The 27,418-nt window shown below is 44.4% G+C and overlaps 1 protein-coding gene across 8 annotated transcripts in view; it reads left to right on the top strand.

Moving 5' to 3' along the window:
• COMMD10 (COMM domain containing 10) overlaps nt 1-27,418 on the top strand; it is a 206,857-nt gene that overhangs the window by 34,358 nt on the left and 145,081 nt on the right. For all 8 annotated transcript variants that reach the window (XR_011389651.1, XR_011389650.1, XR_001793066.3 and 5 more), the window contains exon 5: nt 5,229-5,339. Coding sequence is in view for 4 of the 8 variants with exons in the window: in XM_070076021.1 (XP_069932122.1) it covers nt 5,229-5,339 (111 nt within the window). In the remaining 4 variants the exon portion in view is untranslated. The remainder of the gene's footprint in view (nt 1-5,228; nt 5,340-27,418) is intronic.

A 27,418-nucleotide genomic window follows, 5' to 3' on the forward strand; every position in this document is an offset into this window, starting at 1 on the left:
AGAAAGTCGCAGGGCGCTCGCAGGGAGCCTGGGGAGAGCTCCGGCACTCTCCTGTGTGCCGCGTCGGTGCTTCCGCACGTTCTTGTCATCAGTCGGGAACAGTTCAGGAGAGTTTTGAGGGGAATCGAGGCATTCACCTTACGGAGGTGATGTGGCTCCTTCCGTGTTTGTGTTCTGATCTTAGGAATCTTGAAGAGCAGCCGCTTGTCTTGCGCTGACGATGCGGACCGGACTGCACTGGCGCGGTCAGCGCCCGACCCTTGCTTCTGCGGGGTGGACTGACTTGCTGGAGTCGTTGCTCAGAGGAGCGTCTTGACCTCGTAGAGGCCGCGTTGGGGAGTAGTGCATGTCTTTGATTTTCATCTTTTCATTCTTTTTTTCTGTGAACTTTTTGAAGTTCCCTCTGTATACAGGAAAGAAGCAAATGTACTTTATGTTACAAATAAGTAAACATAATTTAGTGTAAGGCAAAAAGGCTGCACGAGATTTTGTTGTTTCATATGTGATTAGAATATCCATGATATTGCTGATGGGTCTCTGAGGAATGTTAAGTCGTTTACTGTGAGACTGTCACCTTGGTGAAGAGACCTCGTCTTGTTCCTGTTTCTACCACTAGTGCCTGTTATAGGCCTGGAAAATGACATGTTCTAGGCAGTGCTCTTTGCTTGCTTTTCTTTTTCTTTCAGCACCTTGATTTTTTTTGGAAGATTTCTTTGTTATTTTGAAAGGCATAGTTACACACACACACACACACACACACACACACACCTGTCTTCAGTCTGCTGGTTCACTCCCCAGCTGGCTGTAGTGGCTGGGCCTGGGCCTGGGGTTCTTTCTGGGTCTCCCCAGTAAGAGGCAGGGGTCCAACTACTCAGGCCGTCTTCCGCCGCTTTCCCAGGTGTGCTGGCAGGGAACCGAACTGGAGGAGGACAGTGGAGGTTCGAACTTTGCTCTGATATGGGATGCTGTCCCCTCAGGGAGTGGCTTAGCCTACAGTGACACAGCAGTGGCACCAGGACCTTGATGGTTTTGAAGTCCCGCTTATTTTACAGGATTTTCCTCAATTTTTATTCTCTTTTCCCCAATCAAATTTTGTTTATGAGTTTTTTTTTTGATTAAAAGGATAAACAAGTGACTTTGTGACCTTTACCATATACACACAGAGAGGCATTTGATGTCCATTTGCCTCTTGTTGGTGATGTCAGCTCTCTCTTGGGTAAGGAGCAGGTTATTTTCTCTGCTGTGGAGTTACTTTTATTCTTTAGTAACATAAATGTATTGGTAGATCCTTTGGAATACACATATATGTAAATATATAAAATTTGTTTTTTAGTTATTTGAACAGCAGAGTTACAGGGTTGGGGGGACAGAGATTGATCTTCCATCTGCTGGTTCACTCCTCACATGTCTACAACGGCCAGGACTTGGCCAAGCCGAAGCCAGAAGCCAGGAGCTTCATCTGTGTTTCCCACATGGGTGCAGGGGCCCAAACACTTGGGTTGTCTTCTGCTGCTTTCCCTGGCGCCTTAACAAGGAGCTGGATCAGAAGTGGAACAACCAGGACTTGAACCAGCACCCGTATGGGATGCTGGTGTTGTAGGCTGCAGCTTAACTTGCTGTTCCGCAGTGGTGGCCCCATCTTTTGGAACATTTATCCAGTTTCAGATCAGACTTTCCACACCTAGTGTCTGCTGATGACTCTTACTTGAATCAGTTTCTTATACCTTTTGATTTTGATGTAATTTCAAGCTTAGAGAAAGATTGCAATAATGAAATAAGAAACCCCCACATATTCTGTACTGTAGTTGCCAATTGTTTATGTTTGTTTGGTCTTTTTTTTTTTAAGATTTTATTTATTTATTTATTTGAGAGGTAGAGTCACAACAGAGGGAGAGACAGAGAGAAAGGTCTTCCATCTGCTGGTTCACTGCCCAAATGGCAACAATGGCTGGGCTCATCTGAAGCCAGGAGCCAGGAGCTGCTTCTGGGTCTCCCACACAGGTGCAGGGATCCAGGCACCTGGGCCATCTTCCACTGCCTTCCAGGCCATAGCAGAGAGCTGTATGGGAATAGGAACAGCCAGGACATGAACTGGCACCCACAGGGGATGCTGGTGCCACAGGCAGGGTCGTAGCCTGCTGCGCCACAGTGCTGGCCCCTGTTTGGTCTTTTTAATTTCTCAGGTGGCGAGAGTAAGAACAGTTGGTCCTGGTAATTTTCTGTGAAACTTCACGTGTGCATAATGTGCATGTGCTCCTTAGGAGTTCAGCCATTTTATTTACCTTTTAAAAATTACTGTGTTGGGGCCGGTGCAGTGGCGCAGCGGGGTGGCACCCTGGCCTGAAGGGTTGGCATCCCATATGGGCGCCGGTTCTAGTCCTGGCTGCTCCTCTTCCGATCCAGCTCTCTGCTGTGGCCTGGGAAAGCGGCAGAAGATGGCCCAAGTCCTTGGGTCCCTGCACCAGCATGGGAGACTGGGAAGAAGCTCCTGGTTCCTGGCTCCGGATCGGCGCAGCTCTGGCCATTGCGGCCATCTGGGGAGTGAACCATCAAATGGAAGACCTCTCTTTCTTTCTCTACCTCTCTCTGTAACTGTCTTTCAAATAAATAAAATAAATCTTTAAAAAAATTACCGTGTCATTTGGGCCTAGGACAAATATTTACGTCATAAAATTTGGTAGAGAAGGCTCTGGACATTGAGAAAAGTAAGCGACTTTTAAGTCTTGAATCATAGGAGTCACCTTTCCTTATGGGAATCACACGTGCAGTGTGACAGGTTATGGATAATCAGTAAGATGTGTTAGACGTAGGACTGGGAGGGTAGTTAGCCGTCACTTCCTGAGGGGCTTGGTGTGCCAGGCTTACGACTGAAGTTTGGTTTTATTTTGTTGTTAATAGGGAGCTGTTGGAGAATTTTAAGGAAGAAAGATGAAGTGTTGGATTGGGGCTAAATTGGAAGCAGGTAGCCCAGTTAGAAGACTGTTGTGATAATCCACAATACCCATGGAAGACGTGGACAGTGGAAGACACGGGAAATCAGGGTCTGACGTGGATCTTGAATTCTGGAAAACATTTTAGATACTGTAGAAAAATTCAGTTCAGATAGATTTATTCTTTTTTAAAGATTTATTTATTTATTTCAGAGGTAGAGGTAGAGGTAGAGGTAGAGGGAGAGGCAGAGAGAGAGAGAGAGAGAGAGAGAGAGAGAGAAGGAGAGAGAGACAGAGAGGTATCTTCCATCTGCTGGTTCACTCTTCAGATGGCTGACCACTCAGGGCTGGGCCAGGTTGAAGTCAGGAGCCAGGAGCTTCATCCAGGTCTCCCACATGAGTGTCACAGGCCCCTACACTGAGGCCATCTTCTACTTTTCCTAGGCCATTAGCAGGGAGCTGGATCAGAAGTGGAGCAGCTGGAACACAAATCCATGAGATCCCAGCTTGTCGGGATGTTTCTGGATGCATGACAGCGACCGTCACATGCCTGCTTTATTGCAAGTGGTGGCTTTACCTGCTCTGCACTGTGCTGGACTCAGATAAATGTATTTCCATTTAATGGGAGAAAATTGACTTCTTGAGAGGTGGCGATGCAGCTCGGGTCACAGAGCTGGTGAGTGAGTGCCCGAGTCTGAACCGGAGCAGAGGCCGCGCGGCTCATGCTGTTTCATTCCTCTGTACGTCTTCAGGCAGTAATTAGTGCAAAGCTTGGCCACAGGGCGAGTGTGCTTTAGTCTTACCTTTTTTTTGAAATCTTGACTGCTTATGTTAAAGGACCAGGGATAGGATTGGTTCAGTAAGGTCAGTGCGGTGTCTTACAAGTCCCCATGAACACAGGAGCTTTTCTGTGAAGACAGAGCTTGTCGGGATGTTTCTGGATGCATGACAGCGACCGTCACATGCCTGCTTTATTGGGAATTCTGTTCCATGTGGCTGTAGCAGTAGTGGCAGGCTGCTGGCTGTGATCGCTGCACAGATGAGTCCAGACAGGAGCGTTAGCTAACGTGCACCAGGGAACTGACTTCTTGCTGATTAGTGTTACAGAGTATGTCTCTGCAGCATCTCTGCTCGCCTCTCCTGCCCCGCCTTTTACCATAACCTCCAAAAGGCTCCGTGCCAGAAAGAGCAGAACTGCGTCCTTGTTTTCTCATCACATTCTCTCGAGAGTGGATAATACCTTCTTTACTCTCTTCCAGCTTGGCTTTGAGTCACTGCTGTGAGTTCAGCTGTTGAAGTCTTTCATGTTGAGTGATCAGTATTCTGGTCAAGTAGAAGCTGTTGTGAGGCTGGCATTCCTCCCCAGCGTAGCTAAGGTGTTTTTTATTTTTTTACAATTTTGTTATTAAATCCATTATTAATGTCAGATTGTCAGAGGCGTGTGACAGTTGGCTTTCACACAACTCCCCCACGTGTCGGTCCTGGAGGCTTACAGGAGATTCTCTCTGAAACCTTACACTTCTAAGGTTGGAGGAAGCAGTAGGTTGTTCAGTTCAGTAAAGCCATATTTGTGCTGCTTCATGCTGGCAAGGAAAAATCAAACTGCCTTAGTCTTCCTTGGCTTGTTTTTGACTTACCTGATTCAGTTTTGCTGTGTCAATAAATTCAAAGAAAGTACTCTAGTTGGTTTCCGTCATAACAGGACCCACAGTCAGTTGAGCGCTTTGGGAAGTGTGAGAGTCTGCTGGGTACCGGCGCTTCCTTGGTCTCTGTGTCCATCTCACCGTGTGTAAAGGGGTGACCGCTTGCCTTCTGGGTGCTTTTGTGTCCCTCCAAATTAATAGAAAAAAAGCAAATCTTCCCTGTGTTCAGCCTGGTGCAGAGGGTTTTCAAAGCAATTGGAAATCATTGAACTGCTTTTCACTCCTCCCCATCCATGCTGTTTACTAGTTGAAATTTGTTAACTATTTAAAACGAATTGGTTTTTAAAATAGCAATTTACTATTTCAAAACTGTTGGCTCTTTTAGCGCATATGTTGGCTTCGTCTTAGAATTTTTATTTTGAGAATAGACTATTTTTAAAGATCACTTTTACTTTTGAGTTTGACAGGCGTGGCAGAAGGCCAGTCTAATGAGTCCAGAGGGAGAACAGCAGAGTGTGTAGGTTAGGAGAGCCTGGATCTGACTCTCTGTGAAGTGCAGGCTGTCCATGTTCATTCCTGAGGAGTGGAGATGTGCCTAAAGTTGACTGTTCCTTCCTGTGTCCCACCTGACTCCCTCTCCGTTTGTCTTTCCTAGCTGGAGACAGTCGGATGGCAGCTTAACCTCCAGATGGCTCACTCCGCTCAGGCCAAACTCAAGTCTCCGCAGGCTGTGCTACAGCTGGGAGTGAGCACTGAGGATTCCAAGGTAAAGCACAGCGTCCCATCGCGGCGTAGCTCGTTGTCTGTCTGGTCCTGTACGTCGTTAACATTTAACTGTAACTTAGTTAGAATTCAACCAAGGTTAGTACATGGGCAGATCTTTACTTCTGACAGGTTTTGATGTCAGATTTAAATGTCACTGTGTTTTATTTTTTAAATTTCGCAAGTAATAGCTTATTCTGCAAGGTACCTTTCTTATAACAGTTTTTCATAGTGTCTTCTTTAAATTCTGCAATGAAAAGATTTGTTCAAAACTATATAAAATTAATATTTTGAAGTTTTAGCTGTTTGTGACTTTTCCTGGTTGTTTTATGTTTTATGCTATATACAAAAGTAGAAGGGAAGTTTGTGCCCAGTTAATACCTTTAATTTGATGAGGATTGATTTGTGTTTTTGTGGGTGGGGTGTGTGTGTGTGTGTTTGTCTGCTTGTGTTTAAATTACAGCTCTTGCTAAGTAGACTTTAGGGTTAGTTTTCTGCCACATGGTGATTTTTTCTTCAGCATTAATTTTATTTATTTTTTATTTTTTGACAGGCAGAGTTAGACAGTGAGAGAGAGAGACAGAGAGAGAGTTATAGACAGTGAGTGAGAGACAGAGAGAAAGGTCTTCCTTCTGTTGGTTTACTCCCCAAATGGCCACTACGGCTGGCACTGCACCGATCCAAAGCCAGGAGCCGGGTGCTTCCTCCCAGTCTTCCATGCAGGTGCAGGGACCTAAGCACTTGGGCCATCCTCTGCTGCCCTCCTGGGCCTCAGCAGAGAGCTGGATTGGAAGAGGAGCAACCGGGACTAGTACCTGGTGCCCCAACCGGGACTAGAACCTGGGGTGCCAGTGGCACAGGCAAAGTATTAGCCAAGTGAGCCACGGCGCCGGCCTCCTTCAGCATTAATTTTAAACAACTTGAACATAGTTATCGAAGATCAGAGAATAGCTATGCAATCATTTTTCATACTACAGCTTATGGAGATATATTTTTAGATATAATGAGACCTATTTGTTGTATTTTATATTTGAATATCTTTTTTAAGATAGAAAAGGGGAGGAAGAATGAGTTTTTCCTCCTGTGTAGCCTAGACTTTTATCTTGTTTTAAGAAAAACAAAGCAGAGGTGAGAATGAAGTGTTTTGATCTGAGGGAGGAGAGATTACAGTGGCTGAATGTGATCAGAAAATCAGTGAAGAAATGTTATTTATAAAGAGCCATGAAGGGTGAGGATGTCGTCATCTGTTGGTACTTCTGCTGTCGTTTATTGTATGATGCACACGTTTGTCTTCCTGAAGAACCGGAACCGGTGTCTTGCCCAGCTTACATGGTGGCACAGTCTTTCCAATGGACCTAGGTCTCAGATATATTTTGTTAGTTTATTGCAGTGTTTCAAAAATATAATTTCATTTCATTTCATAAATTTTCACTGGGAAATACCATAAACCTAGTGGTTAAGAGTCAATTTAATAAATATCTAAAATCACTAAATAAAAATCACTAATAAGCCTAGAGGTTAAGAGTCAAGTTGCTGTATCATGTTCTACAGTTTAGTCATGCAGTAACTTGAGGCAAATTATTTACTCTTTATGGATCTCAGTTTCATCTGTGGAGTAGGGACAATAATACCTTATTTCATAAGATTTTTGTGAAAATTAAACATATCATATAAGTAAGGTGCTTATTCCTTAGCCAAATATGATAATAAATGTTCAATAAATGCTAAATGCTACCATCATTATCAGTAAAACTTCTTTGGGCTAAAATAAGTAAATAAATCCTTTTAAGCCATAATCCCTACTAATTTATTTGCTAATGAAATCACTACCATTTTCTTGTCCCTTACCTTGCTTTCCCACTTCGTTTTTCCCTTGATCCTGTTTGTCTGTGTTTGTGCTTACCGGGAATAAGAGAGGGAAAGCGCAATGTGGGAAGTTCCGCTTCTCTCCGATGGACTGGGAAGGCCTTCCTCGGTGTAGGGTCGTGATTGGGACTCACCGCACCAGCTGGGACTGTCCCGTGAGGGAGAATGCGTGCATACTCCTCACAGCGTGTGCCTGCTCTGTTTTATTTCTTGTGACTATTGTGTGATACGTCTGAGCAGCTAAAAGTGGTTTTTTTGTTGGAAGGATACTAATTTGACCATATACGCAAGTCTTGGCACTTTGGCAATGCTTGACTTTGGGTTGTTCAAGTCCTTCTAGCTCCTTTATCACAGCTTCAGAATATGCCCATCTCTGTTCTATTTTTAGGCAACAGAATGAATGAGTAATGCTTCTGGTGAAACAGCCATATTTTAAATTCAGATTATTCAGGAAGTTAGTACAGATGTGAAATCCCACATATTTGAGAGTACATTTGTATTTTTCAGTGTTGCTGTTTTGAAGGTTTGCATTGCTAATCAACATGTATGGTGGTTACATTTTACCTTGCAGAACTGGGGTACCGTTTCTTTCTTTTCTTTTTTCTTTTTTTTATTTAACGATTTGTTTATTTTATTTGAAAGGCACAGTTGTAGAGAGAGAGGGAGAGATAGAGAGATCTTCCATCTGCTGGTTCACTCCCCAAATGGTTGGCGATGGCCGGAGCTGAGCTGGTCTGAAGCCAGGTGCCAGAAGCCTCTTCCCAGTCTCCCACGTGGGTGCCGGGGCCCAGGCACTTGGGCCATCTTCCAGTGCTTTCCCAGGCCATTAGCAGGGAGCAGAGTCGGAAGTGGAGCTTGAGACTTGAAGACCATTGCCCATGTGGGATGCTGGCTATGCCATAGCGCTGGCCGCGGGGGAACTGTTTCAGTAGTGGACCTCACAAAGGAGGTCTGAACGGGGTGCCCTTTTCATCGTGGGTGCAGACCCAGGTCGCTTCCTTGTGTTGCCTCTCTGCTGTGGCAGTGTGCATACCTGGTCCCTGTTCTTTATCCACCCTAAACGGCAGACACATGAAGTATAGTATAAAACCTCTGTCAACCTAGGTGGAAACCTGCCATCTGCACGTGATGCCGTGAGCCCCAGCTAGAGAGGAACGGTTCACTACCAAGTCTGGTGACCTCACACAGCTGCTGCCCGGAGCTGCTGCTTCGTTCTCTGTGTGACCTGGTATTTTAGTCACTGCACTCTTACTCCACGTATCTGGTTCCTTGATGTTATTTTTTATGTAACTCTTGTCATTAAGAATCACAGACGATTTTCTTCCCAGAAATTTGCTGTTTAGAAAATGAGAATTCAAGAATTCTTAGTGGTTGAAATATTTAGTAAGTTAAATAGGATTTAAGGAGCATGTTTCAAAAAACAGAGTTTGTTAAATGGAGAGCTGCTTTTATTAAGGAAGATTAGAAATTATTTATGCTTAGTTTATGATAGAGTACCATAACATAGAAACTTGTATTTTTATGAAGTTGATGTTTGTTTGAAACAAGAAGCATTAAATATAATTATGTTAAATGTGTATTTTACAGGGTAGCTACCCTGAAAATGTGCATCCTTTAAAATACTTCTGAGAGGATTAAGATCAGTGTAAATTGTGAGTGAATATTGTAGGCGAGCTGAACTGAAACCTTTCTGTAGTTCGCTGAAGAGTGTAGTTCTGGCCGGCACCACGGCTCACTAGGCTAATCCTCTGCCTTGCGGCGCTGGCACTGCGGGTTCTAGTCCAGGTCGGGGCACTGAATTCTGTCCCAGTTGCCCCTCTTCCAGTCCAGCTCTCTGCTGTGGCCCGGGAGTGCAGTGGAGGATGGCCCCAGTGCTTGGGCCCTGCACCCCATGGGAGACCAGGATAAGCACCTGGCTCTCAGCTTCGAATCAGCGCGGTGCGCTGGCCGCAGAGTGCCGCTGGCCATTGGAGGGTGAACCAACGGCAAAGAAAGACCTTTTTCTCTCTGTCTCTCTCTCTCACTGTCCACTCTGCCTGTCAAAAAAAAAAAAAAAAAAAAAAAAAAAAAAAAAAAAAAAAAGAGTGTGGTTCCTAAGGAGCTCTTTTTCTTCTGTTGCATTTCCAGTGTACACATGTGGCCTCTGCACTCAGGTTTTGTTGCTATCGCACTAGATAACATTGTTTCACTGTGGCCTCCTTTCTCTTAAAACATTTCTGTCTCATGGCTTTCCTGTTTTGCAACTAATTTTATCACAAGTGGGGTGATTGTACGTTTCCTACAGTATTTTGATATATATACTAGTTGTTTTCAGTGAATTATCTTAGTGTTTGCTGTATTTTGTAAAGTAAGGTTATTTTCCTGTCCCACAGACCCTTCAAACAAGTTTTCTGTGTGGGGTTTTTGGTTTTGGTCTGTTTCATTAGGGGGCAGTAGAGTGCTTTGCTTACCTAGTTTTTTTTCTGGCATTCACAGTGTTGTTTGAAATAGTACTCAAAATAATTTGTGAAGTCAGTAGTTGTGGGAAATGCTAAGTGTTTACATTTCTAATCTGTATATAACAATGGAGTGCTCTTGTTTCCATCAACAGAATTAATGCTTATTAATCAGGTATGTATGGAACAAATGGATGAAGTCATCGTGAGTCAGCCTGTGTTAATTTGTGTACACTCATATGCCAGAACGAGATCCATGTAAAAGCCTTCCTCACTGTTGATTTTTGTTATGGTCTGCCACTTGTGTTAATTTCCTTATGAGAAAAAATAATTTAAGATTTCCCAAGATAATTGAATGGCCATATTAGGTTGTAGTATAACTAGTTCCAGGCTTTCTGTAATCAGCTGGAATGTCTACATAGAGAATAGCAATGTCAGATATAACAAACACGGGTAGTGTTTAATGACATCAATATCTTAGCTTTGAATATCCCGAAAACACAAAAATGCTTAAATCTTCTCTTAATCTGACTGCGTCTCTCCCAGCGAGATTGCTGGTCAGGACAGTTGTGCTTTGTTACGGCATGGACTTAGAACTTCTTTGCACATCTCTGTTAGTTGATTTTTTTTTGTTGGTGGTAAGACAGTACAACAGGCTGGGTACATTATAAAGAAAAGAGATTTATTTGGCCTGTGATTCTGGGGGTCCAAGGTGGTCCAGGGCATCCCCGGAGGAGAGACAGGAGTGTGTGTGTCTGCCTGTTTGGGCCTCACTTCCTTTTCTTAGAAAGCATCAATGTCTCATCCAGGAGGCTCCTTGGGATGGCTTTGTATAGTCCTTGCCACCACTGCTAAACAACGTCGTTGGATTGTGGTTCCACCTTCTTCTTTTTAAAGTTTGTATTTTTTTTCTTTTTAAGTTGAAAGACAAGAGTTAGAGAGAGGCAGAGGCAGAGAGAGAGGTCTTCCATCTGCTGATTTACTCCACAGATGGCCACAATGGCCAGAGCTTGGCCATTCAGAAGCCAGGAGCCTGGAGCTTCTTCTAGGTCTCCCATGAGGATGCAAGGACCCAGGGACTTGGGCCATCTGCTTCCCCAGGCCATAGCAGAGAGCTGGATCAGAAGTGGAGCAGTCAGGACTCAAACCGACGCCCATATGGGATGCCGGCACTGCAGGTGGTGACTTTACCTTGTTCCACAGTGCAAACCCCCATGTTTCCACCTTCTTAATCCCTCCCTGTGGGAATCAGACTCCAGTGTGAGTTTTAGAGAGGAAAGCCATAGCAGCGTCTTTTAAGAACGGGCCTCGTGTTTCATTCCTTTCCCCCTCTTTGGCAACAACTGGGAGTACCTCACCCTGGCAGGAAAGCGTTCATTCATTTCCATGTCAGTCGGGTTATCAGGCTGTGGAAGGTGCTTTCCTGACAGCTGGTACAGTTGTGTGTGTGTGTGTGTTCATACTGTGCCTGGTACATTCTATTCAGGGGGAGACACGCCCTTTCTAGTGTGTGCTGTGTACCGTCCATGATGCTACCTCCAGAGCACCTCTTCAAGGTATGAGTTCTAGTTGTTATCCTTTTTTATTGCTAATTGGAAGGTTGAATGATTTTCCCAGGTTATACCACTAGTGAGCAGCAGATCTAGGATTTGAAAGTAGGCAGCTTTATCTCAGAGCCCTAGTTCCATTCATTGGTAGGATGCATTATCATTTGGCTTATTTGATTATTCAGCAGTTGACTCTGTAATAATGTGTATGTGTTTGAATGTGTTGAAAGCTATTCTAAAATGTGGAATTTTCCTCAAAAGATCATAGTTATATAGATTCTAAATGTAATTTTCTTCTTATCCTTTTAGTCAGTGAAAGAACATTTGGGGAGTGAACCAACAGATGGAAAATCTATCTCTGTGTCTCCCCCTCTTTCTGTCACTCTGTCTTTCAAGTAATTAAATAATTTTAAAAATAAAAAGCAAAAACCAAAGGATATAATCCAATGATATCCTCAAAGATGGTGTTAATATTGACTTATTTATTTAAAGATTTTATTTATTTATTTGAGTGACAGAGTTACAGACATAGAGGGATAGAAAGAGAGGTCTTCCGTCTGCTGGTTCACTCCCCAGATGGCCGCAGCAGCTATAGCTGGACTGATCCGAAGCCAGGAGCCAGGAGTTTCCTCCGGGTTTCACATGTGGATGCAGGGGCCAGGCACTTGGGCCATCTTCCACTGCTCTCCCAGGTTATAAGCAGAGAGCTGGATCAGAAGAAGAGCACCTAGGACAGAACCAATGCCCATATGGGATGCTGGCGCCACAGGCCTCTGAGCCTGCTGTGCCACAGCACCAGCCCCTAGTATTGACTTATTTCGAAATACCTTCAAGTTTTTCTGAGCTATTTCTGTGAACAGGTACTAATTTTCCAAATTTTGTGGTTTTGAGGTATCACATATCAAAGATTTTTTGTATATATTACACTAAAGAATACTTTCTCAGTCTTAGTTGATGATACAAACATAATAATCCAGCTGATGGAACATAATTCAAATTAAAGAAATCACGTTGGGCTGGTGTTGTGACGTAGCTAGTTAAGGCTCTTCTGGCAACACAGGCATATGGGTACCGATTTGAGTCCTGGCTGCTCCACTTTCAGTCCAGCTCCTTGCTAGTGCACCTTGGGAAGCAGTGGAATGTGGCCAAAGTGCTTGGGCCCCTGCATCCACATGAGAGACCTGGATGGAGCTCCTGACTTAGACCTGGTCCAGCCCTGGCTGTTGCAGACATTTGGGGAGTGAACCAGCAGATGAAAGATTCTCTCTCTCTCCCTCTTGCTCTCTCTCTGTCTCTCCTTCTCTCTTGGTAACTCTGTCTTTCAAATAAACAAATCATTTTTTAAAAGATTTTATTTTATTTTATTTGAAAGAGTTACAGAGAGAGCTAGAGACAGAGAGAGAGAAGTCTTCCATCTGCTGGTTCACTCCCCAAATGGTCACGATGGCTGGAGCCGAGCTGATCCAAAGCCAGGAGCCAGGAGCTTCTTGTGGGTCTCCCTCGTGAGTGCGGGAGCCCAAGGACTTGAGCCATCCTCCACTGCTTTCCCAAGCACATTAGAAGGGAGCTGGATGGGAAGAAGCCGGGACTCGAACCGACGCCAATATGGGATGCTGGCACTTAAGGCCAGGTATTTAAAAAAAAAATGAAATCAACCTCTCACATATTTAATATTGCTAGATTGCTTTTTTATTAGCATATTCCACTGTCTATCACCTCCCACAGTTACTTCTCTGTGTGTGCGTTAACAACACCTCTGATCCATCCTCCTGGCAAGCTTCCCAGGGTATAGTACTGTACTACCCGGGTAGCCCTCGTTCTGTGCGTTAGATCTCTGGACTTACTCATCTGAAGTAACTGCAAGGTTGGCCCTTGACCTGCTTCTTCCCATTTCCTCTGCTACTCCGTCCCGGTAACCTCAGTTCTGCTGTTGCTTTGCACAGTATTAGCCCAAGTTCCACACAAAAGTGAGATCGTGCAGTACTTTTCTCTCTGTGTCTGGTTTATTTCACTTAATATTGCATCCTCCAGGTCTATCCATGTTGTCACTAATACCATATCTACTTTTCTAGAGCTGAATAATGTTCACGTATGTGTGTGTGTCTACAGATACCATACGTTTTCTAAAAGATTTATTTATTTGAAAGAGTTACGGAGGGAGAGAGAGAGATCCATCGATCTTCCATCCATTGGTTCACTCCCCAAATGCCTGCCATGTCCAGGGCTGGCCCACGCCTAGGATGAGACCCTGTGGGTCTCCTGCATGGATGCAGGGGCCGAAGCACTTGGCCATCTTCTGCTTTTTCAGGCACTAGGAAGGGAACTGGATTGGAAGTGTAGCAGCTGGAACTCAAACTGGTACCCACGTGGGATGCTGACACTGCAGGTAGTGGCTTAATATGCTGTGCCACAGTCCTGTACTTCAGGTATTATGTTTTTTTTTCTTTTAAAGACATTTATTTATTTGAAAGGCAGAGTTACAGAGATAGGTAGAGACAAAGAGATCTTCCATTGCTGGTTGACTCCCCAGATGGGCGCAATGGCTTGAACTGGGCTGGTCTGAAGCCAGGAACCAGGAGTTTCTTCTGGGTCTCCTGTGTAGGGGCAGGGGCCAAGCACTTGGACCATCATCTACTGCTTTCCCAGAAGGATTAGCAGGGAGCTGGATTGGAAGTTGAGTAGCTGGAACTTGAGCCTGTGCCTATATGGTGCCGACCTCCAGATACCATATTTCTACAATACATTTAAAAGTCCACTGGTAGGGGCCGGCGCTGTGGCATAGTGGGTAAAGTTACCACCTGCAGTGCCGGCATCCTATATGGGCACCAGTTTGTCTCGGCTGCTCCACTTCTGATCCAGTTCTCTGCTGTGGTCTGGGAAAGCAATAGAAGATGGCCCAAGTGCTTGGGCCCCTGCACCCGCATAGGAAGACCCAGAGGAAGCTCCTGGCTCCTGGCTCCTGGCTTCGGATTGGTGCAGCTCCGGCCGTTGCGGCCAATTGGGTAGTGAACCAGTGGATGGAAGACCTCTCTCTCTCTCTCTCTCTCTGCCTCTGTCTCTGCCTCTCTTTCTCTTTCTCTCTCTTTCAAATAAATAAATAAATCCTTTGGTAGACACCTAGGTTGTTTCCACGTCTTGGCCATTGTGAATTGTGCTACAGTGAACGTGGGGCAGGGATCTCTCTTTAGGATACTGATTTAATTTCCTTTGGATGTATGTACCCAGCAGGGGATTTTTCTCTTTATAATTTTTCTGATGAGCCTCCATACCACTGGAAATACGGCTTCACCAATTCATTATCCCACCGGCAGTGTGCACGGGTTTCCTTTTCTTCACACTCTGACCAACACTTGTTATTTCTTGTCTTTTTGGCACTAGCTGTTCTAACAGATGTGGAGGTGATTTCTCATTGTCATTTTTGATTTGCATTTTCCTGTTAATTAGTGGCAATCAGCACTTTTTATGTGTCTGTTGGTCATTTTTGTGTCTTCATTGGAGAACTCGCAGGTCCTTTGCTTATGTTTTACTTGGATCATTATTATAGTTGGCTGTTGAGTTGTGTGTGTTCTTTGTGTATTTTGGAAATTATCCTGCATCAGATATGTATTTTGAAAATATTTGCCTCAGTCACTAGGCTGACTTTTATTTTATTGATTGTTTCTTTTACTGTGCAGAAGCTTTTAAACATGCATTTCTACTTGTTTATTTTTGCTTTTTTTGCCTGAGCTTTTGGTATGGTACTCAAAAAATCATTGGTAGGATAACATCAAGGACCTTTGCCATTATAATTTCTTCTGATAGTTTTATGGCATCAGAACTTATGTTTAGGTCTTTAATCCATTTGAGTTGACTTTTGTATGTGGTGTCAGAGCGCAGGTTCATTCTCAGCATGTTGGATATCCAGTTTTCTCAGCATCACTTACTGAAAAGACTGGCCTTGTCCATTGTGTTTTTCTGGTGGCCTTGTCAGAACTTAGCTGACATACATGCGTGGGTTGCTTTCTGTGCTATTTAGTGTTTCTGGTTTTATGGCAGTACTATAGTATTTTGGTTACTTTAGCTTTATAATGTAACCTAAAATCAGAAAGTGTGGTGTTTCAAACTTTGTTTTTCTTTATCTAGATTGTTTGGCTATTTGGGGTCTTTTGCGATCCCATATAAATTTTAGCCTGTTTTTCTATTTATGTGACAAATATCATTAGAATTTTAATACAGATTGTGTTGAATCTGTATATTGCTTTGAGTAGTATGAAAATTTACACTATTAATTATTCCAGTCTGTGAACATGGGATGTTTTGATTTAAGTACATACTCTTCAGTTTCTTTCATCAGTGTTTGTTTTATAGTTTTCTGTGGATAGATCTTTAACTTCCTCAGTTAAACTTAGACATAAGCATTTTATTTTATTTTTATTTATTTATTTGAACAGTAGAGTGATAGAGAGGGGAAGAGACGAGAGAGAAAGATGTCTTTCATCTACTGGTTCATTACCAAATGACTGCAATGGTCCAGCGCTTGGGCCGTCATCTGCTGCCTTCCCCGGTACATTAGCAGGGAGGTAGATAAGAAGTGGAGCTGCTGGGACTCGAACCTGTACCCTTATGGGATGCCAGCACTGCAGATGGCGGCTTAACCTGCTGCGCCACAATGCCAGCCCTTAATTTTAAGGTTTTTTTTTTTTTTTTTAATCTTGAAGGTTTTCAACATATAGAATCATGTCATCTACAAATAGGAATAATTTTTTTCATCCTTTTCAGTTTGGATGCCTTTTTTTGTTGTTGTCGGCTTGTTCTTGCTGTTACTTCCTTTACTATGTCAAATAAAAGTGTCAAGAGCTGGCGTCCTTGCCTTGTTCCAGATCTTAGAAGAAAAATGTTCATTTTCCCCCACTGAGTACGTTAGGTGTAGGCTTTTTACAAATGACCTACATTATGTTGAGAAAATTTCCTTCTGTAACTGTTTTACTGAGAGTTTATCATGAAAGGAGATTGAACTTTGTCATTGCTTTTTCTAAATTGAGATGATTTTTGTTTTTCCATTCATATAGTATATCTCATTGATTTATGTATATTAAACAAATTATGTATTTAGGGATTAATCCCTCTTGGTCATGGTGTTTTGTTCAGCTTAATTTGTTCCTTTTTTTTGAGGGTTTTTGCAAAGATACTCATCAGAGATTTTGGCACGGTGTTCACTTGTGGTGTCTTTGTCTGACTTTGCTATCAGGGTAATGCTGGCCTCATAAAAACAAATTTGGAAGTATTCCCTTTAGGTTTTGTTTGTTTTATCTTGTTTGGAAGAGTTTAAGCAGGCTTCGTTTTAATTCTTCTTTGGCTGTTTGGTAGAATTCTGCTGGAGTTTATGAGCTAGCAGGAAATACAGATAGTAAGCCCATCAGTATGCTTGGTGATACTTTTAGAGAGAGCGTCCATGCAGCTGTGGGAGCCAGCCATGGGGAATGGAACGTGGCAGGTGGGGGTTCCAGGAGGAGCGAGTGTGGGAAGGGACGGTGGTTTCTCCTCAGGGCGTCCCTAGTCTGCGGTTTCTGGCGTACCCAGGGAGAGGGTCCTGTCTGCAGTCTGGGGGATGGGAGAGAGTCAGACTGGAGACTGACCTGGTTTATGAGTACAGCTGGCGTCACGAGCCTGGAGGCAGCCGCCTGGAGGGATGTGTGGGACTCTGAACCTGTGTGTGGAAGGTGGAGAGCTAGAAGAGCTAGACAGCCATTGGGAAAGAGCAGCTGAAGCCTAAAGGAGCGTCCCCCAGACTGAGCACTAGGAAGTGTGGGGCCAGGATCCCAACCAGCCTGGCCTGCAGCCACTGAGGTGGCCAGAAGGGACTTGGTGATGTGGAGAGCACCTGTGGGCAGGGGGAAGGCGAGTTTCAGGATGGAGGTCAGAAAAGCCACGAGTGGATCTTTGACTGTTGGATTTGGGACGTGGGTTTCTCTGATGGCCTTGAGAGTTGTAATTTCAGTGGCGTTTGAGAGCAGGGGGAAGAACCCTGATGGGAATAAGCTGAGGAAACCCGTGAGGGGAGAAAGGGGAAGCGAGGCTGCAGGCACACAGGGAGTGGGAGTGGGATGCGGCGCTGGGGAGCGTGGATCAGCACGGAGGCTTAGAGCAGCTGCGGGGTGGGGGAGGATGGCACAGAACACAGCGGCTGTGAGCTCCCTGCAGATGTGAGGGCAGATCCAGAGCACGTGTGGGAGGGCCGGACTCGGCGGCTGTGGGGACGTCTCACGTGTTGTAGAGAATCCGAGAGTGGGTTTGTGTGTGGTACTGTGATTTTGGGGTTGTACTTTAAGTTTTACATTTAAAGCTCGACTAAGTTTTCTCATGGGTAAATTGCATTGAATCCAGTCCTAATGATTTTGGTGAAAAAACTGATGCTTTTCTTTCTTGGTGTAGTTTCTTTATTTCTTAGAATTTGTTAAAAATTTTTTTCTCTAGAAGGTGTGTTCACACACACACATATACATATATACACACACATATATAAACACACACACACACAACCAGCCCCCACCCACCAGAGAGAGAAATACAGAGAACTCCCATTCTGCTGGTTTACTCCCCAAACGCCTGCAGCCACTAGGTTGGGCTGTGCTGCTGCTCGGAGCTGGCAACGCAGTCTAGGTCGCCCATGTGGGCAGCAGGGACTCAGCTGTTTGGGTGGTCACCACTGCTTCCTAGGTCTGCATTGGTAGGACGCTTGACTCGGGAGTGGAGCTGGGACTGCAGTGTGGAGTGTGGATGCCCAAGTGCCATCTTAATTGCTATGCCAAATGCCTGCGCCCCGCAAGGTTTAAGTGAGGTCCTGTACGGATACTTAAATATATCGTTAGTAGCTATGAAGTTGTTTTTTTCTTTTATTGAGAGTTATTTAGAGGAAATTAAACCTATACAGAGGAGAGGAATAACTTTCACTCTATTTCTCTTCCTAGAACAAATTATTGCCTATTTTAATGCTGTTGGAAAAATTGAAGATTTTTCTGATGTTTCCCTATGAAATCTTTTATTTTTGCTTTAAAAGCTTCTAGCTGTCTTTAATACTTATGACCCAAAACTCTGCAACCTTTTCAAAAATCTCTTGTTAGTATATTACAAAACTAACATGCTTTGGAGTTCAAACAGGTTGTCAAATCTTACATCACTGGACCTCCTACTAGGGAATGTGGCCACCCCAGCATGCCTGGTGAGTCTATTGTCAGTGTTTTCGTGTCTGTAACTTTAGCAGGAGCTCCGTATCCTCAGCTCTGTGTTCGGCTGGTATCTGGGTGACGTGCTTGAGAGTGGGAGGCTGTGCAGTTAACGCCCAGCAGATTTCAGGACCCCATCACAGAATGGGAGCACGAAGTCCACAGGCAGCCCTAGCCGGACCATAGACAAAGCGATAGGAAGTAGGGTTTGTGAGGAGTATTGTGTTTATCTCACCGATTTTCTCTCCGTGTGCTACAGCCAAAAGAACAGATAGACAAAATATAATATTTTGGAAACCCTGATAACTTGCTTGTTTAATAAAAGTTTTGTTTTGGGCCGGCGCCGCGGCTCAATAGGCTAATCCTCCGCCTAGCGGCGCCGGCACACCGGGTTCTAGTCCCGGTCGGGGCGCCGGATTCTGTCCCGGTTGCCCCTCTTCCAGGCCAGCCCTCTGCTGTGGCCAGGGAGTGCAGTGGAGGATGGCCCAGGTGCTTGGGCCCTGCACCCCATGGGAGACCAGGAAAAGCACCTGGCTCCTGGCTCCTGCCATCGGATCAGCGCGGTGCGCCGGCCGCAGCGCGCCGGCCGCGGCGGCCATTGGAGGGTGAACCAACGGCAAAGGAAGACCTTTCTCTCTGTCTCTCTCTCTCACTGTCCACTCTGCCTGTCAAAAAATAAAAAAAAAAAAAAAAAAAAAAAAAAAGTTTTGTTTTGTAAGTATAGCAAATGAAATAGCATGTTATATACACCTTTTGAAAATATCCTATTTTAAGTTTTTAAAAATTTATTAGCATGTGGAATTTATATAAGTTGCACTTATGATCAGTAACTGTGCTGTTACAATATCAGTGAAGCTCTGTATGTTTGTAGTTTTGTGATTATGTAACCAGCACATATTACTAACAAATTGTATTTAATGTGTGGAGGTGAAGTATAAGTAGAAAGAAATTCTTACTTATAATTTTTATTTTTAAGCAATCTTCATTTTATACTTTTCTAAAATTGTGTGCAATTTATACTATAAAAATAAGAAAGCAAAAGTCACCTATAAACTGTCCTAAAGGTGATCACTGTAGTGGCACTGGTGTATATCTTTAAAATCTGTCCATTGTAAACTACTTTTCTTGCCCCATAGAGCATTATATTGCAAACATCTTTCATGTTAAGTAAATGAACTTCTACTTAGCAACATCTTTTTTTTTCTTTAACAGCTGTAGAGTGTTCTACCATTTTTATGTTCCAACTTCTCATTTTTTTTTTTGGTCAATATGATTTATTTCTTCAAGTAATCTTTCAACAATACATTTACTTTTTTTTTTGACAGGCAGAGTGGACAGTGAGAGAGAGAGACAGAGAGAAAGGTCTTCCTTTGCCTTTGGTTCACCCTCCAATGGCTGCCACGGCTGGCGCACTGTGCTGATCCGAAGGCAGGAGCCGGGTGCTTCTCCTGGTCTTCCATGGGGTGCAGGGCCCAAGGACTTGGGCCATCCTCCACTGCACTCCCGGGCCACAGCAGAGAGCTGGCCTGGAAGAGGGGCAACCGGGACAGAATCCGGTGCCCCGACCAGGACGAGAACGCGGCGTGCTGGCACCGCAAGGTGGAGGATTAGCCTAATGAGCCATGGCGCCAGCCTACATTTACTTTTAAAGCCATATTTAAACCACTTGAAATTCACTGTTGACTAAAGTAAGAGAAATAGATTTTGTGTTATCCTTGTAAATCCTGTTAGATTTCTAGTAACTGCTTAAGTCTTGGATTTTATTGCAGGGTGATCTGCCTTTTCCAGGTGTTAACATATTTGGACATATAGTCTGAAAGTCTTTTAAGACTTTGTATCTGTGTGTATGTGTGTGGGGGGGGAGAGGAATTCATGAGGTCCCAAACTGATCTTTCCTCTCTTACCCTTTTCCCCCTCTTCATTTCTTTTTTGTAATAGAGCGGAATGTTTCTTTCAGGCGTACTCCGGTTCATCTCAAGGTGCTGCATCTTATACCTATCCATATTAAAAGGATAATTTTACCAAATTTAAAACACCCCAGTAGAGTACTTTTGTAATTCTCTGGAGTAAAGTGAACAAAACTGTGTAATTTTCTTCATGGAATTAGCAGAGGCTGCTGGAATTTTCTAGCCAAAAGAGATCTTAGGTGGATTTGGCATGAATTCTTAATGTGATGATGCTGAAAGTGTGAGTAGCACAAGAGAATAGAAAACTGGATTTCATCAAAATTAGAATCTTTTATATATTAAAGGACATTATCAAGAAAGTAAAAGGACAATCTACAGAATGAGAAGGAGTATTTCAAATCTTATCTAATGAGGAAGTTTTATCTGGATTGTATAAAGAATTCTTATTACTGAACAACAAAAGAGTTGGTAAGTTAAAATGGGCAGAAGATTTGGAAAGACATTTCTGCAAAGAAGATACACAAATGCATGAAACATATGAAAAGATGTTGAATATCATTAATCATTAGGAAAATGAAAGTCAAAACCACAATGAGATATCATTTCAGGTCTATTAGGATGACTTTTTTTTTTTTTTAAAGCAAAAAGAATGTTGGTGAGTGCTTGAAGAAATTGGGATCCTTGTGTATTTTTGATGGAACTGTAAGCTGGTGCAGCTGCTGTGGCAGTGAACTGGGTAGTTCCTCAGAAGTTTCAGTGTAGACTTGCCCTGTGAGGGTACAATACCAGTAGTAGGTGTGTACCCAGAGGAAATGGCAGCAAGGACACACACAGGTCCATGTGCACAGTATGTGGAGCAGCCCTCCTCACGGAAGCACCCAGCTCTGTGCTGCAGCAACAAAAGACCTGGGAAGTCTAGGAACAGAAATGCGTATCCCCCAGTCCTGGCGGTTGGGCAGTGCAGTGCACCGCTGGGTGCCTGCGAGGCCCTGCTTGCTACGTTCTCACTTGGGAAGCCTTGCGTAACTGCCCCATCCCCTCCTTGAGGGCCCTGCCCTGCAGGCATACCACCCGCAGGTCCTCCTAACAGTACATCTGTGGGAGAGTGTCAGCGTGTGATATGGGGGACGCTCTGAGACTGTAGCAAACCCACATGTCCACAGTGAGTGAGTGGGTTAACAAATCGTGGTGCACATGCATGGTGGAACACTATGGAGCCATAGAATAAACAGTACTTACATGTGTTATGATGTGGATGAACTTGGAAAACATAGTGCTAAGTAAAAGACACCAGACATGAAAGGTCACATGCTGCGTGTTTCTGTTTATACAAAATGCACAGTTAGGCAAATCCACAGAAACAGGAAACATAGGGGGCCAGCGCTGTGGCGTTGTGGGAAAAGCCATCGCCTGCAGTGCTGGCATTCCACATGGGTGCTGGTTCAAGTCCCGGCTGCTCCACTTCTCATCCAGCTCTCTGCTGTGGCCTGGGAAAGCAGTGGAAGATAGCTCAAGTCCTTGGGCTCCTGCACCTGCATGGGAGACCTGGAAGAAGCTCCTGGCTCCTGGCTTTGGATTGGTGCAGCTCTGGCCATTGCAGCCAATTAGAGAGTGAGCCAGTGGATGGAAGACCTCTCTCTCTCTCTCTCTCTCTCTCTCTCTCTCTCTCTCTCTCTCTCACTGTGTGTGTAACTCTGACATTCAAATGAATAAATAAATCTTAAAAAAAAAAAAAAAGAAACAGGAAGTGTGTTGAAGTTGATTTCTTCTGAGAGGATTCGTTCTTAGAGGAGGGGCGTGGTTGGGGCAAGAGGCGCGGAGTCACCACACAGACCCCGGGAGTCTGGTGAAAACAGGCCAGAGGCAAGCAGCCCGCAGACTCGTTTATTTCAGTTTGTACAGCATCTTATATAGCCAAGGCAGCCAATCCAGTCAAGGGGCGGTCTATGCCCCAACCAATCACAGCCTGTTGCCAGGCAGTTTCCAAAGCCAACCCATCACAGCCTGTTGTCAGTCAGGCTCTGTTGTCATGTGGTTTCCGAAGCCATCCAGTCACGGCCCGTTGCCAGGCAGTTTCGGTTGTCAGTGGCCATCTTGGCATGACCTTCACACCTTCTCATGACCTTCTCACTTTCTCATTCCACCACATTTCCCCCTTTTCGTTTATTTTTGAGCAACGGGAGGCATGATTCTTGGCCATAGCATTGTTGACCTCGTTTCCATGTGGTCTCCATATGCGGCTGTTCCTGTCTTAGGTTGTCGCCCAGGGGATCTTACCTGTCATTGACTAACCAGCGCTCAAAATGGGAGACCACAGGAGAGCTTGCTCAGATGGGGGTAGGAATGAGGAACAGTGGTAATCAGGAATGGTGTGACCACACGCAAAAGTGTATTAGCAGTTGTTGGGGTCTGGCAGGAGGGAAGAGTGTAGAGTGAGATCTTAATGGGTATGAACATGCTCTGGAATTAGGTAGTGATGGCAGATATATGGTGTTGTGATTGTATTGAAAGTCACTGAATTGCACACTGTAAAGTGGTTAGATGGTCAATTTTAAAGAGAGACAGAGACACACAGAGCACTGTTTACCACTAGTTAGAAATCAATACGTCAGTCTTCCCAGTTTACTGGGAGAGAACTCATGCCCAGTGAGAGTCAGTGATTGTTGATTATTGGCGCATGGATCTAGTCTGTCACGATAGAAGGGACACTGGACTTAGTGTTTGGATTCTTAGAGTGTGGGAAAGAGTCGAATCTTTCTGTGGTGAGTTTCCCACTATGAGAATATGGTTAGGATTACCTGTCTTACAGGGTGAGTTAAATGAGGTTAGTGTCTACACAGTGGCTTTCATGTAGTAGCCACCCACTGTTCTTGTTAACTGGTTGTGAATTTGCAAGCTGTAGTTGACATTATGTTAAACACACATGCTACTCTGCAGGGTATTTTTTAGAGATATTTTGGAGGATAGTTGAGTACTGACTTGGTGGATATGCAGTAGTTTCTTCTTGGAGAAAAAAAGCCTATAGTAGCGTATTCTGCTCTGTAATTGGCTGTTTAGAATTGAGACCAACTTGTTTGCAGCCATCATTTTTAACGAACTACTGTTTGCTTTCTCCTGATTAGCAGAAGTGATTTCCCAGTGCCGACAGAGGAAGAGCACTGCTTCCTTACGTCTGATGCTGTGTTACAGGCTGCTTGAACTCCCTGTGGGATTTTTTTTTTTTTTTCACTTTTACTGACCTTCCCAGGGAGAAAGCTATGAGAAGAAGTTGACAAGGGTAGTATGGCGGTGTCCCAACTATGAGTGAGCTTTCGATTATATTAAACTATCTTTGCTTTTATGTCACCTTTCTAGGTTAAAATACTTTGTGTTTACTAAGTGGCTTTCAGCTGCCTAAGTTAAAATGCTTTACAAATACTGAACCTCAAAACACCCTTTTGAAACAGGCATGCGATAGTCATTCTGTTTTGTTAAGAGAGTAGGAGAAGGGCATTCAGTTTCCAGTTCTGTAGTAAGAAGAAATTGCTAATAACACTATGCTGCTAGTTACAGAATGAGCCAATTTTAAAACAAGAAACTTAAAGTGCTTTCTTATGTGAATAATGGTCAGATTTCATCCATGTGGATTTTCATCCACATTTTAATTTGATTATTTTCTTCTACTTTTGATAATAATATGCACTGACCTCTTTTGCTTCTAAAGTATAAGAAAATATGTAAATTTAACTGTTCATCTAAAACAGTCTTACTGGACTATTTAAATTTACCAAATCTTTTTGTTTAGACAGATAAGCTAAACAGTAGTTTTGTTTTGCCAGTGAAATTTTTTTAAAGATTTATTTATTTATTTATTTGAAAGTCAGAGTTACACAGAGAGAGGAGAGGCAGAGAGAGCCAATTGGTTCACTCCCCAGTTGGTCACAATGGCCGGAGCTGCACCGATCTGAAGCCAGGAGCCAGGAGCTTCTTCTGGGTCTCCCACACGGGTGCAGCTGCTTTCCAGCCGCAGCAGAGAGCTGGATTGGAAGTGGAGCAGCCGGGTCTCGAGCTGGTGCCCATATGAAATGCCAATGCTTCAGGCCAGGGTGTTAACCTGCTGTGCCACAGCACCGGCCCCGCCAGTGAGTTTTGTTTCCCGTGTTAGAAAAGTTGCGTACAAGTTACTTGGGCGTGAGTCAGCACTGGGCCATAGCAGGTAAAGCCGCCACCTGCAGTGCTGGTATCCCGTTGGGCCCAGTTCTTGTCTCAGCTGCTCCACTTCTGATCCAGCTCCCTGCACATGTGCCCGGGAAAGCAGTGGAACATGGCCTAAGTACTTGGGCCCCTGCACTGATGTGGGAGACCTGGAGAAGTCTCCTGGCCCCAGGCTCCTGGCTCCTGGCTCCTGGCTCCGGATTGGCCATCTGTTTTGGCCACTTGGAGAGTGAACCAGCAGATGGAAGCTCTTTCTCTCTCTGCCTCTGCCTCTCTGTAACTCTGCCTTTCAAATAAGTAAATAAATCTTATTTTTAAATATTTATTTATTTGAAAGTCATAATTACACAGAAAGAGAAAGAAAGGCAGAGAGAGAGAGAGAGAGAGAGAGAGGTCTTCCATCTGCTGGTTCACTCCCCAGTTGGCTGCAACTGCTGGAGTTGTACTGATTTGAAGCTAGGAGCCAGGAGCTTCTTCCAGGTCTCCCATGCAAGTGCCGGGGCCCAAGGATTGGGCCATCTTCCACTGCTTTCTCAGGCCATAGCAGAGAGCTGGAGAAGTGGAGCAGCCGGAACTCGCACCAGTGCCCATATGCTAGCACTGCAGGCAACGGCTTTACCTGCTACATTATAGCGCTGGCCCCATAAATAATTGTTAAAAAAAAAAAAAAAGTAACAGGCATTTTAGATGGGCATGGTAATGACTGCTAGTAAAGCTACTGCTAAATAATAATGTTTGCATGCTTCTTTTTGATACACATAAGAGTTTCATAAGCAAAGTATTACCTAATATGATTGATATTTGCTGTATAAGTTTTTTTTAAAGATTATTTATTTGAAAGAGTTACAAAGAGAGAGAGAGTGAGGGTCATACAGACAGAGATCTTTGATTCGCTGGTTCGTTCTACAAATGGCTGCCACAGCCAGGGCTGGGCCAGGCCGAAGCCAGGAGCCAGGAGCTTTCTCCAGGTCCCCTAAGTGTGTGCAGGGGCCCAAGAACCTGGGCCATCTTCCACTGTTTTCCCAGGTGCATCAGCAGGGAGCTGGATCAGAAGTGGAGCACCCAGGACTCGAACTGATGCCCATATGGGATACTGGCACCCCAGATAGCAACTTCACCCTCTTCGCCACAGCGCTGGCCCCACAAGTATATTTCTTGTGTGGTAATCTCGGGGCTGACATTTGGCCTGGTGGACAAGATGCCGGTTGGGACACCTGTGTCCCATAATTGAGTAGCTGGGTTTGATACTCAGTTTTTTGATTCTGGCTTTCCATTGTTGTGGACCCTAGTAGGTGGTGTTGATGGCTTAGGTGACTGGGTTCCTGCTGCCTACAGGGAAGACCTGGATTGAGTTCCAGGTTGCCCTCTGTGTGGCCTGACCCTGGCCCTTGTGGGCATTTGAGGGGTGAGGCAATAGATGGGAGTTCATTCACTGTCTCTCTTCCACCCTCCCCAAATACCCCATCTCTCTTTCTCAGCTAAATCACTGATTACATTTAATTAAAAAAATGGTAATTTTTAGAGATGGAGGGATATTATAGGTTAAGATATAGAAAAAGTTTTAAAATGCAAATTAAAATGTGGCCTAATTGATAGTAATTCCTAAAAAGAGATAAACATTTCTTATATGGAAATTTTATATCAGGTAATCCCATAATTTTCCTTGGGTCACTTTGGTGTGACTCGTGTTGGCTGTCTTCTGGTGTCTTCGTTTTAAACCTTGTCTTATGAGATCTTCAAAATGAACAAGTGGCTCACTTCTTGTATTGATCCAGAAGAACTGAAAACACTTCAGTTTCATGCAGGAGTCAGCATGATTTCACAGCGGTCATGTCTGTGAGCTGTTCTGAGTGAAGTCCTTGGTTTGCCCAGCAGATCCGGTCCTTACTATCTCCCCTTACACTCTGCCCAGACACTCATGAAGCCTCCCTGAGGCAGGTGACTCACTTCCTAGCCAGCAGGAAGAGTGAACGTCTTCCCTAAAGGACTGGACGGAGAAGAGCTGCATTCTCTCCTGGAGGTGTGCTCTCACAGTACTAGCGAACGAGGATTTGGAGAAGTGAGACAGGATCGCCCTGGATTTTTCTGTAGTGTAACTACCCAAAGTGCGAGTAAGTAAGCTGAGACTCTGACTGCCCTGAAAGTGACAACCTCCTGGGGACAAGACCGTTCCAGAAAGGGGGGGCTGTTCCCTGGAAAAGTACCCACTGGATCTCAGCACCACATTTTTAAGTAAGTCCACGACAGCCCCATGACTTTTCTCCAGCAGTTTTTTGTGATGCTTTGCTATTATTTTTCTTTCCTTTAAGTGGCAGAGGGATAGGAGAGCAAGAGAAAGACAGACTCCTGTCTGCTTGGTCCCTCCCCAGATGCCCACAATGACAGAAGCTAGGCCTGGACACAGCTGAGAGCCTGAAACTCAATCCAGGTATCCCACATGGGTGGCAGGGACACAATGGCTTAAGCCATCACGTGCGCCTCCAGGGTGCGCATTAGCAGGTAGGTGGGACTGGGAGCTGAGCCAGGCCTCACACCCAAGCGCTCTTTCATGGAATGTGGGCATCCCAAACAACATCGCACAACTATGCCAAATGGCTGCTCCAACTCAACTTTTAATTCCATTTTTCCCCGTACTTTTTGAAGTCCCTTGTATTGTAGCTACAGAGATCTTCATCTTTGATCAGCTCTACCACCACCCCAGACCACCCAGGATTTAGAAAGAGAGACGGTGGCGGCATTTCCTCACAGAAAAAACACTAAGGTAGCTAGCTCAGCCACCTGCAAATTATATGCAATGTTAAAACTAGTGCAATTAATATTATCTATTATCACTGTCTTCTCAGTCATTTGAATGTGGTAGTATCAAGTTTATGGTTGCAGTTTGTGAATCTAGACACCAAGAAATTTTCAGAAAATGGAGTTAAAACATAAA

The sequence above is a fragment of the Oryctolagus cuniculus genome, chromosome 6 (assembly GCF_964237555.1).
Source record: "Oryctolagus cuniculus chromosome 6, mOryCun1.1, whole genome shotgun sequence".
Classification (NCBI taxonomy): Eukaryota; Metazoa; Chordata; class Mammalia; order Lagomorpha; family Leporidae; genus Oryctolagus; species Oryctolagus cuniculus.